This window comes from Colossoma macropomum, unplaced genomic scaffold, assembly GCF_904425465.1.
Source record: "Colossoma macropomum unplaced genomic scaffold, Colossoma_macropomum, whole genome shotgun sequence".
In the NCBI taxonomy this organism is placed as follows: Eukaryota; Metazoa; Chordata; class Actinopteri; order Characiformes; family Serrasalmidae; genus Colossoma; species Colossoma macropomum.
Window position 1 is genome coordinate 4,608,711 of NW_023494790.1, and position 22,653 is coordinate 4,631,363.

General features: G+C 41.6%; 1 protein-coding gene across 1 annotated transcript; it reads right to left on the reverse strand.

The window, feature by feature from the left end:
• Positions 1-1,746: 1,746 nt before the first annotated feature.
• LOC118808931 (zinc finger protein 585A-like) lies at positions 1,747-21,163 on the reverse strand. Its single transcript, XM_036571810.1, has 4 exons — positions 21,030-21,163; positions 17,701-19,019; positions 10,645-11,657; positions 1,747-3,454 (listed from the first exon to the last, which is right to left on the reverse strand). Exons 2-4 carry the CDS (start codon positions 18,904-18,906, stop codon positions 2,413-2,415), a joined length of 3,261 nt encoding a protein of 1,086 aa, XP_036427703.1. The 5' UTR covers positions 18,907-19,019; positions 21,030-21,163; the 3' UTR covers positions 1,747-2,412.
• Positions 21,164-22,653: the final 1,490 nt, after the last annotated feature.

A 22,653-nucleotide genomic window follows, 5' to 3' on the forward strand; every position in this document is an offset into this window, starting at 1 on the left:
TTACATATGGTTGGATAACTTAACATCACCCTACACTCTTAAAAAAGATGGTTCCTCATGGGTTCTTCAGCAAAGAAAATGGTTCTACATAGGACCACGAAGACTCAAAGAAGCCTTTGCATAATTAAACGGTTCTTTGCATCATGAAAGATTGATGGAGAACGTGCTGTAGATGGTTCTATATAGAAAATGGTTCTGTAAAGCACCCAGAAGGGTTCTTCTATTGTTACAGTGTCAAGCTTATAACAATAGAAGAACGGTTCTATGTTCTCTATAGCACATCCATGCACATTTTCCATCAATCTAAAAAACCTTTTACGATGCGAAGAACCATTTAATCATGCAAAGGGTTCTTTGAATATTCATGGTTCTTTATAGAACCATTGAAGAACCATCTATTTTAAGAGTGTACTTAACATAGCTGTGAGTGTAGCTAACCATTAGCATTTTATTTTGAAGGACCAATTTACTCCAGCCCAGCGGTTTTGGAATTAACTTCCCATGACTCTGTTCTCACAAGCGAGAATTCTATCATAAGAGAATCTGGAAGGTTCTGTTGCTGTATTTGTTTAAGTGCTGCCTACTTTGACAGGAAAGGGAGGTTTGACTGACACGTAAAACAACCAATCACAAACCATCGCTTTAGCGCGACGTGTAGAGGTGAGTATTTCAAATGCATGAGGATTTCACTGTTACTAACTACTGAATAACTGTAGGATGTTGTTTATACGCCCTTACAAAAGTTGGTTCTCCAAGGGTTCTTTAGTAAAGAAATGGTTCAATACAGACCCATGAACACTGAAAGAACCCTTTGCATGATTAAATGGTTCTCTGCTTCATGAAATGGCTCTTCAGAGTGATGGGGAATGTGCTGTAGATGGTTCTATATAGCACCAAAAAGGGTTTTTCTATTGTAATAAGCTTAACGTCATAACAGTAGAAGAACCCTTTCCAAATAGGTTCTACAAAGCACCAAAAAAGGTTCTTCTATTGTAACAAACTTGACATCGTAACAATAGAAGAACCCTTTTCAAAAATGCATTGTAAAAGTGTTCTTCAGATTTATGGAGAATGTGCTGTAGATGGTTCCATATAGAATCTTTTTGAAAAGGGTTCTATATAGCACCAAAAATGGTTCCACTATTGTTACAAGCCAAACAACCCTTTTTGCTAAGGGTGTAGGCTACAGCTCTGCATTTAACACCCTCATTCCTTCTAAACTGCTGTTAAAGCTGAGCAGCCGGGTTCTGTGCAGCTCCATCCACAACTGGGTACTAGACTTTCTGACCAACAGATGGCAAACAGAATCAGAAACATACTGGAAACTGGAAATGAATTAAATTGGAAACATGTATTGGAAACACTTGCATGCCTAAATGGTTCTTCAGATGAAGACTGCGCTGTATATGGTTCCTTTTTTTAAAAAAATGGTTCTGTATAACAATAAAAAGCGTTCTTCTCCTATTACAAGCTTGACGTCGTAACAATAGCAGACAATACAAAACAATAGCAAAGGGTTCTTCTATTATCATGATGTCAAGCTTGTACCAATAGCAGAACCCTTTTTGGTGCTATATAGACCATATACAACACACTCTCCATCAATCTGAAGAACCATTTCACCATGCAGAGAACCATTTAAGCATGCAGATGTTTCTTTGAGTGTTTATGGTTCTACGCAGAACTACTGTCTTTGCTAAAGAACCCTTAAAGATCCATCTTTTTTAAGAGTGTACAACAACGGTCTTAAGATACAACTATGCATTTAAAGTACACTACATTTCACTTTTCCCAGAAAGGGGTATATTTATACCTTTTCATAATCAAATGAAAAAGAGAAGAACCAATGTAAAAGGCTGGAGTCGGGACAGGGTCAGTTAGGGTTGGGCTGATAGACGACGCCGTCGTCCACCATCAATGGCGGACAGACATTACAATGTTGAGGCAGCTATGATGTTTTTAGCTTGTAAAAGGCGTGTAAGTAACATTCCTTACTCTGTATGTCTGTTTTTAAGTAATGCTTTATTTAAAGGCTTAAACTTGACGTCTGTCTTTTATTACTTAGGCGTTAGCCTGTTAGCTTTCTGCTAACCTGCTCTAATCAGGACAGAATCCAGTTATAACACGAATGTAAAGTGTAAACCAGTTAATGTGAGTCTGTTAGGAGCAAACAGTGATGTTTAACTGGCAGTTTTCATCTGGTTCTGTTTAATAGACTCAGATTTTAACGCTAACAGCTGAGCTTTTTCACTGAGTCATTACGAAGCCAGTGTCGTGTCTGCTGGAGCTCTGAGCTGTTTATGTTTGACGCACTGCTGTTCAAACGTACTGCAATCTGCAGCCATATCTGAAAGACAGAGCGGGCAACTGCTACTAGAGTGTGATTCCCATCAGACTACAAAAAGGCCACTCTTAGGATGGATCAACTTCTATTGCACCACCAAACTCCAGCTGAAAAGAAGTGCACTTGTGTGTCTTCAGAGTGTGTGCATGCCTGAAGTTCCTCCCGCACTCTGAGCACTGATACGGTTTCTCTCCGGTGTGAATCAGCTGGTGTCGTTCGAGGCCGTTCTGCTGATTAAAGCTCTTCCCACACTCCGAGCAGGAGTACGGTCTCTCTCCGGTGTGGGTGCGCCAGTGCACTTGGAAGTTACTCTGTCGATTAAAGCTCTTCCCGCACTCCGAGCACTGATAGGGTTTCTCCCCGGTGTGAACGCTGTGGTGGAGTTGGAGGTGGCTCAGTTGGCTAAAACTCTTCCCGCAATCCGGGCAGCGATACGGTTTCTCTCCGGTGTGAATGCGCACATGTGCTTTCAGATTTCCTCGGTCACTAAAGCGCTTCCCGCACTCTGGGCACTGATACGGTTTCTCTCCTGTGTGGACGCGCTGGTGCGACTCGAAATCTCGAACATCTCTAAAATTCTTCCCACATTCCGAGCAGTAATACGGCCTCTCTCCGGTGTGAATGCGCTGGTGCAGCTGAAGGTTATTCCGCTGACTGAAGCTCTTCCCGCACTCCGAGCACCGATACGGTTTCTCTCCTGTGTGGACGCGCTGGTGTGCTTTGAAGGTACGTTTGTCTCTGAAGCACTTCCCGCACTCGGAGCACTGATGCGGTTTCTCTCCGGTGTGGATGAGCTCGTGTCGTTGAAGAACACTCTGCAGAGTAAAACTCCTCCCACACTCGGAGCAGCGGTACGGCTTCTCTCCGGTGTGAATGCGCTGGTGTCTTTGGAGAGAGCTCTGGTGGTGAAAGCTCTTGCCGCACTCTGAGCAGTGGTGAGTTCGCTTCTTTTCTGTATTGTTCTGAGTTGGGCTGTGAGGTGTGTCGGTTTCAGGGGTACCGGAGGACGCCTGCTGAGCGCCAGAGCTCGTCTCGAACGTCATATTCTCACATTTAACCTCTCCTGAGTTTATCAACGTGATGTATTCCATGATCTGTTTATGGAGATAAATTTAAGCTGTGTAGGAAGGTGGACACCGGGATCAGTGGGAGACTAGGATGGTGTTTGTGTCTGGAACACAAAAAGAAAAAAAGTTTTTGTGAAATGAAAAATGAATGTAAGAACACAGTCAAATGACACACTACCTCTTGGGGTCCTATTGGGCATGGCCCCACACTTACACACCAAGATTGATGGCAATACAGCTTTACCTCATTTCAGTGTCACTGTCAGCTATTGGTGTTATTTCACTAGGCAGTGTGGAAACGTGACGATTATAAATCTGTGATCACACATTTTGTCCTCATTTCCTCTGCCAACTGAGCCGGACCACACCTTACTACCCATGCTGAATCTGGTTGCCCATCTCGCTGGGACACCAAACATTCCAACACAGGATGCATGGGTGGAGTTAGTTATGGTGCAAACTACCTATTGGTCAAACTTCAAGGAATCATCCTACAGTGTCACTGGAGTTGTATGACCATTTTTAAAAAAAAATCATGTGACCACATTGCATTTTGTTATTAGAGTTGCTGCTATCCTTTCATGCTCAGGTCATCACACCCAGGGGCACAGCATCAAATTTTGGGCCCGGAAAACAGAAATAACAGGACTGAGTTGCACCAGTTTATGTGTAAAGTACTTACTGAGTCCTCAGGTACACTAGTGAGCTTTAAACTGTCCTTTTACAAAATTTGGTTGCACCAGAAATCCATAAATCGTATATTAACTAGTTACAACTGACTAACACATAAGTTGATTTAATTTGATGAAAATGATCAGTAAACCCGCTGCCAGGGAATCATGCTGGCAGCTGCTCTGACTGAATATCCAGCCTAGAAGAGAACAATGTGTCCAAGTTAAACCGAATAAAACTAATGATCTACAGCCGCTGGCTGTCAAATACGCAGCTTTTTAATCGACAGTTTCTGGCTGAGCAACAACAGCAGCCTCAGTTCAGCCGTCTGTGCAGCTGCTGAGACTCTGAGCTGGAGCTGTGGGGGTTTCATGAGTTTAAACCAGGGCTTTAGATTAGACCTGTGAGGAAAATCACAGCGTATAGCGTTCAGAGTTTTTAGCTTAGTAACCAATAAAGTCATGTTTTTGGTCTTTTTGTGCTCTCTATGTAGTTTCTCATGGTTTCCCCAAAACCTACACCTGCTGGGGTGGGGGGGTGGGGTGGGGGCGTGAATATTTAGTAGCTACTATGCTCAGCATTAAAACTAGTATGTGGTGCAACTCGCTTTGATTTAGTAATGAACTTACGTACAGTTGGTGCAACCAGGTAGATAAGCATGGGTGGAGCCAGTAATGGTGCAAACTATTGATCACAGTCGACTTGCTGCGGCCCTGTGCAGCGCTGACTTAACGTAGTGCATGCTGGACTTAAAACAATGCATGCTGGTTAGAAATTCTGTCCTCACTTACACTAGCGCTGCAGAACGTCACCATGACACATGACATAATATCTGGTGGAATCAGGGCAGCTGCTCTCCATCCGCTGCACAAGCTGCAACACACACTTTGTGACGTCAGAACATCACCATCACACTCACTAGCTGGAATCTCTAATTACAAACGTATGTTCCATTTTTATGCTAAGAACTTCAGATCCGTTATCTCCTGCAGTTCTCTCTCCCAAAAGGGGAGTTCCTCCTCCTGCAGCTCGTTGTTTACATACAGCCACTATAAACACTACAGTTGTATTTCCAGCAAAAAAGGCTATGAAACCAGTTTAGTTAAGGAATTTGTTATTTTAAAAGAAATAAAGCCATCGTAGGTCATAATTTCGTCTTTAGATTCCTGTTATCTTGCTGTATGGCTGCCTTTGTAATTTTGTCATTTTTACTGTATTCTCAGGTATCTGGTTCTCAGTAAAATAGAAATAAATAAAATACCTCTGAACCAGTGTGGCTCTAGCAGGAACTCCACGTGTGACTTTTTCCCTGACACATTAACTCACTGTCCAAGATGTTTTCAGGAAACATCACTTAGATTTAATTTGATGTGTCAAAAGTCTAATGTAAACTTTTACACGCTTTGATCTGTCTGCAACAAAAAAGGCAAACGCCGCAAGATCGGCCGTTGCTGCGAGCTCAGTAGGGGCAGCAGAACATGTCTGGCTTGATGGCAGTGTTTTTGTGTTCCTGCAGTCATCAGCAGTTCACACTGACCATCAACATCAAGTCAGCCAAAATCAGGCTAAGTCAAAAGGAACGCAGCCATTGATTGGTCAAACGTCAAGGAATGGAAACGTTATGATCATGGAAAATGCAGTTATGTAACAGAGAGCATCAAAATTGGAAACCAAAATCAATTTTTTCCGAGGCTTTTGTAAAGCCCCCCATTCAGAGAGGGCTCTGGTTAGTCAGGTCCCATTCAGTCCGACGCCCTGATCACATCCTGCCTCTAAACGGGACCTTCAAGACCAACGTGAATGCACACGTTAGAAAGATGCAAAGCCTGATCACTTACTGATGGTGATGTGCTCGGTTTCGAGTGTGAACACAACAGAAAATGCCACTTAACCTTTTAATGTTGAAAGAATACATTTGATCAAGAATATCTATGAGAAAACTAATCTAAAACTGAATTATCAATTCCTTTTTTGGGTTTAGTGTCATTATGTTACGCTGGTTACAGCATCCGACTTATTTTATGAGTGATCAGACGTCCGACTTCTGAGCTTCTTAAGAATTGTAACTTATTTGTATTGTAGATCAACAGCGAATCTAAAAGAACAGGGTCAGTCAGACTTCAGTGCTTATTCTGAGAGACGCTGGATGCACCAAGAGGTTCAGCCACAGTTAAGCAGCAGGTCAAAAAACTGTTTGTGTTTCTACCAAGTTATTTTTTGAAATGGTACTTTTACATCTACTTAACTCATGACTTCACATAAGCAACAATACTGCAGTATGAGTTACCATAGCAACCACATTTACACAGATTTATTTATATATATTCACACCTGCACTAAATATAGCATGACCTCTTTTAATATGTGTGCACAAACTGACAATACAGTAGAGAAATACCTGCAAATAAAGGATTTGAGGGAATTAATAAAGAGAAACAATGGAACAATGTTCTGAAAAGAACAAAAGAAAAGAATAAAAGCTAATAAATAATAATAATAAAAACTCATAAGAGTTTTAGGCCCAGAGTGTCAAATAATCAATCAATTATCCAGCCAATCGAGTAATAAATGCAGAATAACCCTGCTGAAAAAGACCATTAGAACCATTAGGATTGAACCCTAATGGTGTTGATTTTTAATGGGAATTGGTTTAATAGTTTCCAATGGAGGCCACTATTTTCCTGTAGAACAACTTTAGGTCCCATTAGGAAACCATCAAATGCATTTAGAATCAGCCACTAGTCACCTGTTTAGCCATTAGAATACTTTACACTGTGATATCAACCCATTAAACAAGACATAACACATTACAAAACCATCAGGAACCAACAGACACACTTAATGGTTTCTATTGTTTTTTCAGCAGGACGTTATTCAGACAAACCTACGCGATTCTTACACTCATGTATTTCTGCACCTCATATTAATCACCTCATTAATAAAGAACTGTAAACAGGTCAGGTGGTCATTACCTGGAACTGTCCAGCTCCTGTTCATGTCCTTCCAGCAGCACAGATGGAGGAGTGGACTAAGCAGGGGCTCTTCTTCTCTGCTTTACTGCGGTTGGAGAAAGCAGCGCCCCCACCTGGACTGCAGCAGCGTCACACTGGACACCACGTGATCTTCGAGTTTAGAGTGTAACTTAATCCCACCCGTATTCAGACAAGCGACTGGGTAGTAGACATAGACATACATACATACATACATGGTACTAGATATGAGCAGCTCGCCCACTGGCCAACTGTGAAATCATCGGTGCAGTAGAACTTAAGTGGCTTTAGATGCTCCACAGCAAGAGAAGATCTACAATAGAGTTTTTACTGATGCAGTACAGCAAGTCCACCTCTTTGTTTCTACACTCACTGTCCACTTTATCAGCTCCACTGACCATATAGTTTCACTAGTCCATCTGTTTCTCTGCATACTTTGTTACCCTGTTCTTCAATGGTCAGGACCCCCAAAGGGCAGGTATTATTTGGGTGGTGGGTCATTCTCAGCACTGCAGTAACACTGACGTGGAGGTGGTGTGTTAGTGTGTGTTGCGCTGGTGCGAGTGGATCAGACACAGCAGTGCTGCTGGACTGAGAACCAAAAAGCCGACAGCGTCCTGTGGGCAGCATCCTGTGACCACTAATGAAGGACTAGAGGATGACCAACACAAACTGTGCAGCAGCAGATGAGCTATCGTCTCTGACTTTACATCTACAAGGTGGACCAACAAGGTAGGAGTGTCTAATAGAGTGGACAGTGAGTGGACTCAAAAACTCCAGCAGTACTGCTGTGTCTGATCCACTCGTACCAGCACAACACACACTAACACACCACCACCACGTCAGTGTTACTGCAGTGCTGAGAATGACCCACCACCCAAATAGTACCTGCTCTGTGAGGGTCCATTGGGGTCCTGACCACTGAAGAACAGGGTAAAAGGGGGCTAACAAAATATGCAGAGAAACAGATGGACTACAGTCTGTAACTGGAGAACTACAAAGTGCACCTATATAGTAAGTGGAGCTGATAAAAATGGACAATGAGCGTAGAAACAAGTAGGTGGACCAGTCAGTGTACATAATGTGATAAAACTTTGGTAACAAAAAAGATCAAATTATCCATGTCAGATTTATTTTTAAGTCCTGTCTGGCAGCAAATCAGGAAATGATTCACAGAAAGAACAAAGAGAAGTTAAAAGCAAAAATATCTTAAAAGGGTGAACAGCAAAGAGCACTAATATTAATCAGAGCTGATTCATCTCTGCTTTGGGAGGTTAGGTTCCTGTTATCTGTCCTAAGAAATAGGAATTCCCAGTGTTTCAGTGTAATATCAGGACTCTCCTAGTGTTGGTCCTGCCGTTCCATGTGGCTTCTTGAGGTGTGGAGGTTGAAGTACAGCATGGATCTGATCCCGTCCTCCCACCTGACCTGTCCAGCTAAAAGACTCCATCAAGCATTTTCCCACTGCTGTTATCTCAAAATGTTTAACAAGGTCTCAGGAAGGGCTGAATGATTAATCATTTTTATATCGAAATCGCAATTTGAAAGACTGCAATTTTCAAATCATAAGAGCTGCAATTTTTATTGTAATCTTATAGTCTGTCAACAGACTAATAAATAAATGAAATTTAACCTAATAACATGGGGCTAGTGAACAGCTTTTAGATTAGCTCAACTAATCAGAAGCAACCAAACATCCATGTGCTGTGACATCACAACCACAATTAACTAGCAGGCTGTTGTGTTATCTAACTTAGATATTGTGTTAAGCCTTCAAGCCTCAAGCCAGAAAAAGTATACGCTGGTCTTACAGGCCCAAAAAAGGCCCATAGCTCAATATATAGAAAACAATCGCAATTTAAATCAGAATCGCAAAATTGGTCAGAAAAATCACTTAGATATTTTTCCAAAATCAGTCATCCCTAACCTCAGGATCGCCACCGTTTTCAGACATTCAGAACCAAAGTGGCAGATTAATGCCTGACAGACGTCCACAGCTGGTCCTGCTGGTTGAGGTATAGTGGTGTGGGTACAGAAAACAGTCTACAGGTTGAATCTGGAGAAATATCTGCTCAATATCTGTCAACAAAAAAAACATCACATTGCTATGGTAATATGAGGACGTTACCCAAAGCATGTTTTACCTTAACTTGTTTACCTGCATAAAAAATCTGTTGCCTGACGACAGCAGTCACATTTATGATTGTACAGACTCTGAAATGAGGAGGTATCTTGACTCACATTGATTCATACAATAGCAAATCAGCACATGTTGCAATAGCAGCATTGAACGTACACAACTGAACAAATAAACTTGTTATATAATCATGAAAATAAATAAGCTGTTTGTGTTATTATATTTCATATATAACAAGCATTCCCTGATTTTGACTGCTACTCTAGCACTAATGCCCATTAGCAGCACTATGGGAATTGCTGTATTATGTTAGCATAAAGCTAGTGGTGGTGCACACTAACGTTAATAAAACTTACAGTCTACTTAAATCGATAACAACATAAGTAACATACCACAGTCTTCAGTGAACGTTTCAGTAAAAATTTCAGCTGTTAGCTATCTGCTTAACTGGTTAGCCTTGTTAAACAAAAACACATTCTTACGTAGGGAATGTTTAGTATGATCTCAGGTCTTTTACTTCATATACATTCAGTTTATGACTGCAAACATATCTGTATGTGTGCCTCCTGCTGGTGTGAGTTCATGCCATTTTCCTCCCTTTTAATGATGCACTCAAAGACTACTTGTTTGCTGATGGCTGCTCTCAATCTGGATAACTTAATCACCCTTTTTGTGCGTGTCAGCTAGCTAACATTGTTGGATGTGTAGCTAACCTCATCACTAACCCTGATTTTAACCCCTTCATTTCGGAAAAGCAATTAACACTACATAACATGGCTTGGTACCCATTTTTGTAACTTATGCTTCTAGTCTTCCAAGCTAGACTTCCATCATCAACTGGGACAAGAACCACCTGCCAGGATGGAGAGATTTGACGGAGATATGAAATAACCAAACACAAACCACTGTTTTAATGTGATGCCTGGACACGGGTGCTGAACAAAACATACCTGCATGCTACTGAGTGGTATGTATCAGCAAACACAAGGATATTTCTGTTGCTTGCTAATAAATTCTTCAAAGTAAACTCCGGAATGAATAATTTAATGCAATGCCATAAACTCCAGAAAGGTTTTGCACTTCTGTGACAATGTCTTGCTCAGAAAGACTCATTCACCAGCCATTCTTAAGAAGAAATTTCTTCCTAAAACCTACTTACGCAGTTCTGAGGAAGATTCTGACTCACCAATGTTTTCTTAGTTGGGATTTGTTCTTAGGTAAGACCTGAATCTACACACACTCAAGAGCACAAAGGTGAGAACAGTTCTGCGCTTTAAGAACACGTCATGAATCTGGCATAGACTTTTTCTTAGGACCTTTCTCAAAAACACATTTAAGAACAAACTTAGGAAGATACTGGAGAACGAGTTCCAGTGTTGTCAAAGAGTGCTGAGCGTTCAACTACTTGCAAGATTGTCCAGAGTTCAATATTACGATGGATCAACATCTACAACACCCCCCAACCTCCAGCTGAAAACAGAAGTGCACTTATGTGTCTTCAGAGTGTGTGCATGCCTGAAGCTCCTCCCACACTCTGCACAGTAATACGGTTTCTCTCCAGTGTGAATGCGCCGGTGTCGTTGGAGACCACTCTGCTGATTAAAAGTCTTCCCGCACTCTGAGCAGTAATACGGTTTCTCTCCCGTGTGGGTGCACTGATGCACTTGGAAGTTACTTTGTTGGTTAAAACTCTTCCCGCACTCCATGCAGTGATACGGTTTCTTTCCTGTGTGAATGCTTTGGTGCAGGCGGAGATTACTCTGCTGATGGAAAGTCTTCCCGCACACTGAGCAGTAATACGGTTTCTCTCCGGTGTGAATGCGCATGTGTGCTCGGAGGTTGCCTCGGTCACTAAAGCTCCTCCCGCACTCTGAGCACTGATGCGGTCTCTCTCCTGTGTGAATGCGCCGGTGCGATTTGAAATCAGTTCCATCTCTAAAACTCCTCCCGCACTCCGAGCAGCAATACGGTTTCTCTCCGGTGTGAACGCGCTGGTGTAGTTTAAGACTATTCCGTTGATTAAAGCTCCTCCCACAGTCTGAGCACTGATACGGTTTCTCTCCAGTGTGAATGCGCTGATGTGCTTTGAGGGTTCCACGGTCTCTAAAACTCTTCCCGCACTCTGCGCAGTAATACGGTTTCTCTCCAGTGTGAATGAGCTGGTGTCGCTGGAGACTGTGCTGTGCTGTAAATCTACTACCGCACTCTGAGCAGGCGTACGGTTTCTCTCCGGTGTGAACGCGCTGGTGTCTTCGGAGGCGACTCTGATGTGGAAAACTCTTCCCGCACTCTGGGCAGTGGTGAGCTTTCTTCCTTTCCGTTTTTGGGCTCTTGGCTGTGTTAGTTTGTAGAGTACTGGCGGACGTCTGCCGAATACTGGAGCTCCTTTTGGATGACATACTGTCACATTTAATCTCTCCTGTGTGACAAATTCTTCTTGTAGGCATCTCTTAAGATGTTTGAGCAGGACAAGACTTGAATGTTATTCATTTCTGGAAGAGAAAAAGAAAAACAAAGTATTATTCAAACGTTTTTGAGAAATGCAACAAAAGTAAAACAGAATTGTTGGGGCTGTAGACGATGCAGATGGCACTCTACTTTCAAATCAAATAAACAGAGTTTAAATAAAAGTTGACATGTTCATTAAATTCTGCATGACCCAAAGTTTGTCACAAGATCATGTCAAGCGAGAACAGAGCCTACCGAACTCCAGTTCCTATTCTAGGAGATGCTGAATGTACTAAAAAGTTCTGCCACAGTTAAGCAGCAGGTCAAAAAACTGCTAAGTCTACTCTACCCACCCCATCACGGTATATTCACAATGAGAGATCAAACAGTTTCTAGGACAGTTTCCATCAGGCTCCTGAATGGCTATTACCCCCCACTCCTACCGCGCCTCCACTAATCCCTCTGAAGGTCACCCACCAGTTACGCTGGACGCTCTACCACCGACTGAGCTGGGCACTTTAAGCAAACCAGTACCAAAAGACCTGAGTAACAGGCTGAGGTGTAATGATGGAGAAGTTCCACGTAAGGCTTTGAAGGTTATGAATAGTAGTTTTTATTGTGTACAGAAAGAGACAGAAAACCAGTACAGTTTGTAGAGAACAGGTGTAATGAATGCAGAGCATTTTGTGTGGGTGAGGACTTTTGAACATACTGTATTTTGGTGAGGAGTTCGGCTGAGAAGGGACCAAAGAGAAGGGCGTTACAGTAATATAGACGAGAACTAATATGCACATGAACCAGCATATCTGCATCATTGCTACTGAGCATGGGACGGAGTCTGGAAATGTTACGGAGGTGACGCAAGACTGTTTTAATAAGTGAGCCAATATGATGATCAAATGAAAGTGAGGAATCAAACATGACACCAAGACCTGATGACAACAGTTTCTGATGGTTTTATGTGTACTCCATCAATGTCAAAGCTTTATCAAAGCAGGTGCTAGTGAATATTTTGGGGGCAAATATTGGGACATCAGTCTCATCGGAGTTAAGCTCAAGGAAATTAGAGCTCATCCAACTCTTAATATCACAGATACAGCCAGTTAGAGAGGGAGCAGAGGGGCTGAAGCTGATATAGATCTCTGTACCATCAGCTTCACACCTGTACCTACAGGAAAGCATGACCTCCTTTAATGAACTGATTTCAGATTGGTTTATAAGATGTTTTATGTGTGCACAAGCTGTAGAGAAAGACATGCAAAGAAAGGATTTCAGGGTTCAGTGAAACATAACAATAAAGGACAAACAAAAACACATAGGATAATCATTTCAGTCCCACCTTAGCAAAGTCTGCTCAAAGGCAAAATTCAATCTCTTTTCAAAGTTGTCTTTCCTCAATATGACCTGTGAACACTATGAAAGCATTAATAACCACAATAAATATGAATATATAGCCAGTCTTTTAGGTAAAATACGACTAAATCCTAAACAAAGCATTGACAAAGGGCTCTACGTTTGCAAACCCAACCAGGAAAACATCTCTATCAACCAAAACCACAAGACTTCACATCATACATTCAGCCTCTACAGCTGCTTCCTTCGTGTTCACTTATATTTATTCATCTTTTGACACTTTCATAAAAATAACTATCAGTGTCTCTCCAGTCATTTCTCGAATAACCAATAAAAACTCCGAATTCAAACAGACCCAGTGTTCACTACCTCGACCTGCTCAGCTGCTTCTCTTCCTCCATCAGCTCTGCTGAAGGCGTGGAGAGATCAGACTCAGCTTCTTCTCTTTATTGGGGTTGGAGAGTCCTAGTAGCACTGGCGCCCCCACCTGGACTGCGGGGGCCTCGCAGCCAAACCACGTGCTTGGGGCGAACTTTACAAACTGATAAACCCCGCCTCCTGCGCTACGATTGGGTGGTGGTGCTCATGAGCAGCTCGCCTATTGGCCAAGTGAGAAATCGTTCACATTAATGCAGCAGAATTGGCGCTGGATTCGGACCCTGCTAGAAAACCAGCTCCAGTAAAATCAGCATATGTTGTGTCTTGATGCTGGTATGAGGGTCAACCAGCAGAACCGTGCTGGCATGACTAGTTAAAGGTCAGCCTAGACCAGCACGAAATGCTTGCTGGTCTGTGCTGTATTTTACAGCGGGGTGGTCTCAACTACTGCATCCAAAACCTCACAACACTGTACCATTCATACTACTGTACTATACATGCTACTGTATAATACATCCTACTGCAATATACATATTACTGTACTATGCTACTGTACTATAAACTACTGCACTATACATACTACTATACTGTACATGCTACTATACAGACTAGTGTCCCATACATCCTACTGTACTAAACAGCCTACTGTATTATACATCCTACTGTATTATACAAGCTACTGCACTATACATGCTACTGTACTATGCATACTACTATACAGTGCATGCTTCTGTATTATACATCCTACTGTACTATACAGACTACTGTATTATACATCCTGCTGTACTATACAAGCTACTGCGCTATACATGCTACTGTATTATACATGCTACTGTACTATACATGCTGCTATACAGTACATGCTTCTGTATTATACATCCTACTGTACTATACAGATTACTGTCCCATACATTCTACTGTACTATACAGACTACTGTATTATACAGTCTACTGTATTATACATCCTACTGTACTATACAAGCTACTGTATTATACATGCTACTGCACTATACATACTACTGTACAGACTACAATACTGAATGCACTAATATCAGTGTTGTACTATTTTAAAAGGCCAGTTAGTATGATAGTATGTGGTTTCAGAGGCCGCCAAGGTCTAATAAGTACTGATAGAAAGGTCAATTCATTTTATTGGTTGAACGTCAATGAACGGAATCAGGCTGGTTCTCTTTTAACACACAGATACATGGAAGTGTAAATCAAAGCCATTGTCCAAAACTACACATATGGACAGTGTTCATGCTGATAAAGCTAAACAAACAGGCTCTCTATATCAGGTTCTTTATGTTCTCTAACTGGACTATTTACTTTCATTAAAGTAGGCCAGCAGAAAGCTAACATGCTAACAGGCTAATCAAAGTCAAAGAGAATTCAATATCTAATATTTACTTCAGAACTCCAACTTACCTGAACTTTGTGTTGGAAAAAATGTTTTAGAAGTGTAGACAATATATTTTTTAATTGGTTAATGTATTACTTTTTACCAGTGATGACAGTGAATGCAATACAGGTGCATTAATATGGCTGTAATATGTTTTTTTTTTTGTTTTTTTTTTATGGGCACCAAGGGTCATAATTATTAGGCCAATGACTATTATTTTAAAAATCTCATATAGACTTCTCCAGTGAATATCTCAATAAATGTGAGTGTATTGTGATTATATGAATGTATTGAGCATGGATTCTATGCAGAGTCACTGCACTCCTCTACATAAATGACAAACACAAAACAATAATTTTGCACATTATGTTGTACAAAACACCCCTTTGAGTCCCCGAAAATTACATCAATTAAATTAAATGAATGGAATTAAATGAGATTAATTAAATTCGTCTAGTCACATATGTTTACACATACTTTCATTTTGATGAGACTGAATATGACTAAAATTATGAAGTATTAGTATGGAAAATTAAAGTTAAAGCGATAGTTAAATGATTTACATGGCATAACACAAAACACAAGCTAGCTAACTGGCTATCTAGCTCCTAAAAATAACTTATAAGTAGTGACTAAACCCTATAGCTATAGTTTTTTATAAATATAAGCTATATCTGAGTAAAATTTAAAATCAGCGCATGGCTCAAGGTTTTAATCTTCTTTCTAAGGTCAGTTCTCAGTGGCTAATGTTGCTTCTTCAGTTGTTGGCTAACGTTAGCTGTCTGGCTAACTATGTTTTCTAAAAGGCTAACCGCTGACTGATGTGTGGTGCGCAGGCTAACCACGCTAACCAAGTTATTCAGCTTTGGTACCTCATTTTTGGTAGTAAGCTGAAGTGAGGTGGAATGAAATGTTGAACAGGTGAGCCCACAGTGAGGAGAGACCATTACAAAGTACACAATTTTACCCCAAAATCGAGTGAAGTGGCCGCGGTTGTGGTAGCGTATTACCAAGTTTGCTTGTGATGGTAGCGCCTTAGCCAGTGGTTAGCGCGTTAGCTCGCGGCTACAGTGTTACCTATTGTAGGCTGTGTAGTAAATTAACATGTTGTTGTTATTGAATTTATCACTTAAATTAAAAACTTCAGTTACTTTTTTGTCTTGGATTGTAACTAAAGATGTTGTAATTAGAGTTTGTGTGCTGTGACGATTATCTCCACCCCTACGTCAAATTAACAGACTTTCCTGCCTAAATTGATATGTTTAAATGAACAAACCAGCAGCGAAGATTAGTGAGGTACGTAATATACGTGAACAAGAATGTTTACAAATGTTTGCGTTTGTGTACTTTGAATTAACGGTATTGACTGTTATGAAAATGCTTATGTCCTAATATGTAACATTAAAGATAGCTACAGCTAATAATAACATTATAGCATAACACTTGAAAAGCTATAACGTTAGCTAACTGGGTATCTTACCCTTTAATCTGTTAACAATGATGAAAATGTCTATTTACATTTTTATTATTATTATTGTGAATATGAAAGAGGAATTCCACTGACATTTTCAATATTTCTGCCTAACTAAGTGTGAGATGTAAACAGAGTGATTCAGAGTGGTTTGGTGTGAAATAGCTAAGATGTCTTTACAGTGGTGGTGATAGGAACCAGGGGTCGCCATGACTACAACACAAATATAGACATTTTATTTACTATCAAAAACCACCAGTGAACCTACACGTGTCCTGAGTTTATATGGAATGTTGATGATGGGAAAATAGTGAAAAATCTGAAATAATAAGTTTCCTTTGGGGACTATTTTGCCTCACAACACCCTGCATGTATCCCTCCACCATGAATGGATTAAAATAAACAGAATGTAATATTATGTCTCAAACATCAGACAGTGTATTATTAACCATTTCATGTAGTAACTTTCTGTGAGGGAGCTTTTAGAGGGGCACGTCTGGTTCCTGTCACCATCACTGTGAACAATTGTGACTCTGCAAATTTCTCTAGAACGTAGCGTTTCACACCAAACCGCGCTGAACGACTCTGTTTATGTCTTGACCACTTAATCATATAGAATCATGTACAGTTCCCCTTTAACAGGAACTAACCATTTCCAAAAAAAGAGACCACAGAAAGAGACTGCTGAAGGCATAAAAATGCTCATGATTGCATTATTGTATAAATTAAACAGTTACATTTAAGACATTTAGCAGATGTTCTTATCCAGAACGCTTTACAAAAGTATTTTGTTTTCTCCTGTGAGAGAATGAATCCAACAAGCACAAACAGTTTAGAGTCCAGGCAGCCTACACAGGGTGTCATGCGTGAGAAAAAGCAGCAGAGAAAGAATTCAAAGAGCTAGAAATGAAAATTTACAGTCTATGTGAAAGCATGTGAGGACCACTCACCAAATTTCTTAATGAAAAACTGGACTGAATGTCACAAATGCCCGACAGTGACTCAGCCTATACCGAGATCAGAGGATGCACTGCAGTCTCAGTTAAAGGACAGACAATAAGAGAAGCCCAGATTATTTATATGTCTATAATTATTGACAGTGGTACAGACAGGTGGTACATAACTGGTGGGTGGCTGGAGGTTAAAGGGGCCCAGTGTTATTATGGGTGCACCAGGTAAGCATAATGGTTTGCATGTTTGGCACTTAAAGGCTGTAGTACCAGTCTGGAGCCCTGCTGCCTTCTCTACACTGCGTCCGTCTAAAGAAATGAAAAGATCTGCAGCCGTTAAGGCACGTCAGTCACACAATCATGTTGGCATACAAATCATAACAGCAATTTTTGTTTCACCATCACCAACTGGCTACTTAAATCTCAAACCCATACAGATTATGTCATGTGTTCACCTTAAATTACTAATCAATATCAGAAACTCAAACTATAACAGTCTTCACCTCCACCATAGTGCACTTCACACAGTGTCTCTTCAGAGTACTGAAATGCCGGAAGCTCTTGCCGCACTCTGAGCAGTAATACGGTTTCTCTCCAGTGTGAATGCGCTGGTGCACTTGTAAACCACCTCGGTCACTAAACTTCTTCCCACACTGTGTGCACTCGTACGGCTTTTCTCCGGTGTGGAGGCGCAGGTGTAGCTGGAGACTGCCGAGTTGATTAAAACTCTTCCCGCACTCCGAACAGTGATATGGTTTTTCTCCGGTGTGAATAAGCTGGTGTCGTTGGAGACCTCCCATCTGTGTGAAACCTTTCCCGCACTCTGAGCACTGATACCGCTTCTCCCCCGTAGTGCACTTATGTTCATTTAAAGTGTTCGAATGCCTGAAGCTCCGCCCACACTCCGAGCAGAAGTACGGTTTCTCTCCTGTGTGGATGAGCTGGTGTCGTTGGAGACCACCCAGCTGAGTAAACCCTTTCCCGCAGTCCGAGCAGTGATACGGTTTCTCTCCGGTGTGAATGCGCTGGTGAATCTGGAGCTGCCTCTGTACGGTGAATTTCTTGCCGCACTCTGAACACTGAAACCGTTTCTCTCCTGTGTGGATGCTCAGGTGTCTCTGGAAGTCACCTCTGTCTCTAAATCTCCTCCCGCACTCCGGGCAGCAGAACGGTTTCTCTCCCGTGTGAATGCGCCTGTGCGATTGGAGAGTGCTCGGCTGATTAAAGCTCTTGCCGCACTCCGAGCACTGATACGGTTTCTCTCCGGTGTGAACGCGCTGGTGCCTTTGGAGGTGATCCTTCAGAGTGAAACTCTTCCCACAGTCCAGGCACTGATACGGTTTCTCTCCGGTGTGGATGCGCTGGTGTCTTTGGAGAGCGTTCTGTTTGGTAAAGCTCTTGCCGCACGCCGAGCAGTGATACGGTTTCTCTCCTGTGTGAATGCGCTGGTGCGCTTGGAGAGAACCTTGCTGAGTGAAGCGGCTCCCGCACTCCAGGCACTGATACGGTTTCTCCCCGGTGTGAACGCGCTGGTGTCTCTGGAGATCACACTGATGATAAAAGCTCTTGCCACACTCGGAGCAGTGATGAGTTCTCTCCTTTCCTGTGCTCTCCTGCGTGAGGTCCTGAGGTGTGATGATGGAGAAACTACCTGAAGATGTTTGCGGAGCACTGGAGCTTCTCATGGACTCCATATTCTCAAACTTTTAACATCTCCTGATTCTAGCCGTCGGGCACATTCCTCTGGGTGGAGGCAAGTTTAAACTGCAGGAAAGCAGAGCAGAAGACTTGTGGGAGAAATTTACTTCTGGAGGAGGAGGAGAAGCAAAAAAACAAATAAATGTAAGTATGATGAATTATAGCAAGTGCCGATACTATGCAGATAGTTACAAATAAAAGATCAAAAACAATAATAAAGTAAAGTAAACACCAAAACTTCTGCTGTGAAAGAGGAAAATGGTCCAGGATGGGGAAGGGGCATTTACAAGTCAGCTACAAATAAAGATGAAGCAAAATATTATTCAAGAAAGCAGTGATCCTGGACTCACCAGCAAAACCAACATATATTGTGTTTGGTTGCTGTTATGCTGGTCAACCAGTAAAACCAGCATATGTTGTGTTTTGATGCTGGTATGCTGGTGAACCAGTAAAACCACTATATGTTGTGTTTTTATGCTGGTACGCTGGTCAACCAGCAAAACAAGTATATGTTGTGTTTTGTATGCTGGTATGCTGGTCACCATCAAAACCAGTATATGCTGTGTTTTTATGGTGGTATTCTGGTCACCAGTAAAACCAGCATATGTTTCATTTTGATGCTGATATGCTGGCCACCATCAGAACCAGTATATGTTGTGTTTTTATGCTAGTATGCTGGTCACCATTAAAACCAGTGTGTGTTGTGTTTTGTATGCTGGTATGCTGGTCACCATCAAAACCAGTATATGTTGTGTTTTTATGCTAGTATGCTGGTCACCATTAAAACCAGTGTATGTTGTGTTTTGTATGCTGGTATGCTGGTCACCATCAAAACCAGTATATGTTGTGTTTTTATGCTAGTATGCTGGTCACCATTAAAACCAGTGTGTGTTGTGTTTTGTATGCTGGTATGCTGGTCACCATCAAAACCAGTATATGCAGTGTTTTTGTGCTGGTATGCTGGTCATCATCAAAACCAGTATATGTTGTGTTTTGGATGCTGGTCAACCAGCAAAACCAGCATGTGTTATGTCTTAGATGCTGGTCACCAGCATATGTTATGTTTTAGATGCTGGTCACCAGCATATGTTATGTTTTAGATGCTGATCACCAGCAAAACCAACATATCTTGTATTCTGATGCTGGTATGCTGGTAAACCAGCTAAACCAGTACATGTTTTAGATGCTGGTATGCTGGTCACTCGGCATGACTGTGCTGGGGTGACCAACTAAACCAAAACCAGACCAGCACTAATTCAGCATAGGCCAGCATTCAGTCCTTCCTGTTCTGTGCTGTTTTTTCAGCAGGGTGAGTTGGTGTGTTAGAGCAGTTAAACACAATACTGTGCAGGACACAGGAGGGGTTCTCCAGAACCAGGGTGAGGAACCTGCGCAACAGGCCTCTACGTTCTGAAATGTGTTGTCTTTACATTGCCATATCAGGAGAACATCACCTCATCGCACCCTGTAATAAACAAACCCAATAAATGTGTCTGAGGAGAGGCCTCAGATAAACCTCCCTGCTAAAAAAAACCCCACAAAAACCAGTAAGTGATTCTGTTGGTTCCTGATGGTTCTGAAATGTGTTTTGGCTTTTTAATGGGTTGGTATCACAGTGTCAAGGATGTTAATGGTTTAAAAGGTGAGCAGTGGCTGATTCTAAATGCGTTTGATGGTTTCCTAGTGGAATCTAAAGGTGTTCTACAGGAAACTAGTGGTCTCTATTGGAAACCATTAAGTCAATTCCCATTAGAAAGCAAAACCATCAGGTTTTAATCATAATGGTTTCTAATGGTCCTTTTCCAGCAGGGCTGAGTCACGGATCAATCTTAAACAGCCTTTCATTTGGCGCCCTACAGCTGCAGTGACATTTTGAGTCACCCTATCGCAGCTAATAGCAGATCAATACTTCAATAATAAACAACTATTAACTGGTAGTTTTCGGGTTTTCAGCCAGCAGGTGACGCGTGCACCGTTCTGAAACGTCTCGAGTGGAGAACCTTCTATAAACACGGTTTAATCCTCTGAACTGTTTCACTGCGTCAGGAACCTTCGCTTTGTCCTGTGTTCAAAGGTCAGTGGAGAACCCAACGAGAACACGTGCTGAGGAGGTTCTTACCTTTAATCCATTCACTTTCTCTCTCTGTCTGTCTCCCCAGCACCACCAGAGCGGAAGCGCAGAGGTGTGGACTGCAGGTCAGAGCGGGGTTTCCTGCTGCTCTTTGTTGGGGTTGGAGAACCTCAGCTGAAGTATTAGCGCCCCCATCTGGACTGCAGGAACGTCACACTGGAGTCACATGACTACAGAGCCCGGCAGGGTATGGGGGTTATTTTTATCCCACCCGTATTCCCTCCCTCTGACCCAAATTCCAAATTTGTCCATGTTTACTAGCAAAGGCATTGCTTGTGGGCCCTGCTGAAAAACCCATAGAAACCATTAAGTGTACCTGTTGGTTCCTGATGGTTTTGTAATGCATATTGGCCTTTTTAATAGGTTGATATCACAGTGTAAAGGATCCTAATGGATTAACAGGTGGCCAGTGGCTGATTCTAAAGGCATCTGATGGTTTCCTAATGGGATCTAAAGGTGTTCTACAGAAAACTCGTGCTCTATTACTATTGGAAACCATTAAGCCAATTCCTATTAAACATTAGGGTTTAAGTCTAATGGTCTCTAATGGTCCCTTATCAACAGGGCAGCCATTGGTCACCTGTTAAACCATTAGAGTCCTTTGCACTGCGATATCAACCCATTACATAACCAAAACACATTACAAAACCATCAGGAACCAACAGACACACTTAATGGTTTCTGGATTTTTTCTTCAGCAGGGTTGTTTTCGATATTGTCATTTCCTTGTATTTATTGTCTTAACAATCTTTAGATTTGTTTTCACTCGGTTACCTGCTTATTTTATTACTATTGCTAATGTTGCCCTACTGTGGTGATGACATTTCAGCTATTAATATTAAAAATAATAGTAATAATAATAAAGTATTCCCATACACACCACCTGCAGCACTGCGATGAGGTAAGCAGTTCATACTTACCATACTGCCAATTGGCTGGTTGAGAACTCATTCACATCAATGTAGCAACCTGAACAGTAACTGTGTGTCCTCAGCTGTTAGGAGGTTTAAAAGGGTTTTATTCCAGCTGAGCACAGCTGTGTATTTTACCATGTTCTGTTTATCTACACCAATAATCTGATCATTACCAGATTTCTGCAGTTATCTGATTATTAAGTGGTCATGTAAACAGCACATTCTGATTTCTTATATCAGATTGAGATCTATAAATCTGATCAGTAAATTTGATAAAGAGGCTGGATTTGAGCTCAGTAATGGAGTTTTTCAGTGCATGTAAACTCTCACTCTGATTTCTTTCGTTTCTCTTAGTTTGAGCATGTGTGAAAACAGAGCGCCGTCCCGGAAACAGCGAGCAGCGTTTAACACCCACGAGACGCTGCACAGCACTTTTGGAGCGACGCTGAAACCGACTACATGCTCAACAAAATTAATGATTCAAATATTTTCATCTTCTAGATGATGTGTTCATATTTTTTAGCTAAAGTGACTCAATGTGTTTAAAAAAAGCCACTCGTGAGGTTTGGGTTTTATGTTACGTCATGTCTTATTCTGCGAGTTTATTGGCTGGTTGTAAAGCAGAAATCTAATTACTGCCTGACTCAGTTTCCCTGTTATCTGATTACACAAGAGCATGAAAACACACTGAACCAGTT

What these genes read in the sequence shown, in the direction of transcription:
- LOC118808931 (XM_036571810.1), bottom strand. Translation starts at nt 18,906, where the DNA reads ATGGAGTCCATGAGAAGCTCCAGTGCTCCGCAAACATCTTCAGGTAGT. An exon ending in TGGAGGTGAAGACTGTTATA is followed by an intron (nt 11,658 to 17,700) that starts GTTTGAGTTTCT and finishes ACATCTTAAGAG; the next exon opens with ATGCCTACAAGAAGAATTTG. An exon ending in GTTGTAGATGTTGATCCATC is followed by an intron (nt 3,455 to 10,644) that starts GTAATATTGAAC and finishes CACAGCTTAAAT; the next exon opens with TTATCTCCATAAACAGATCA.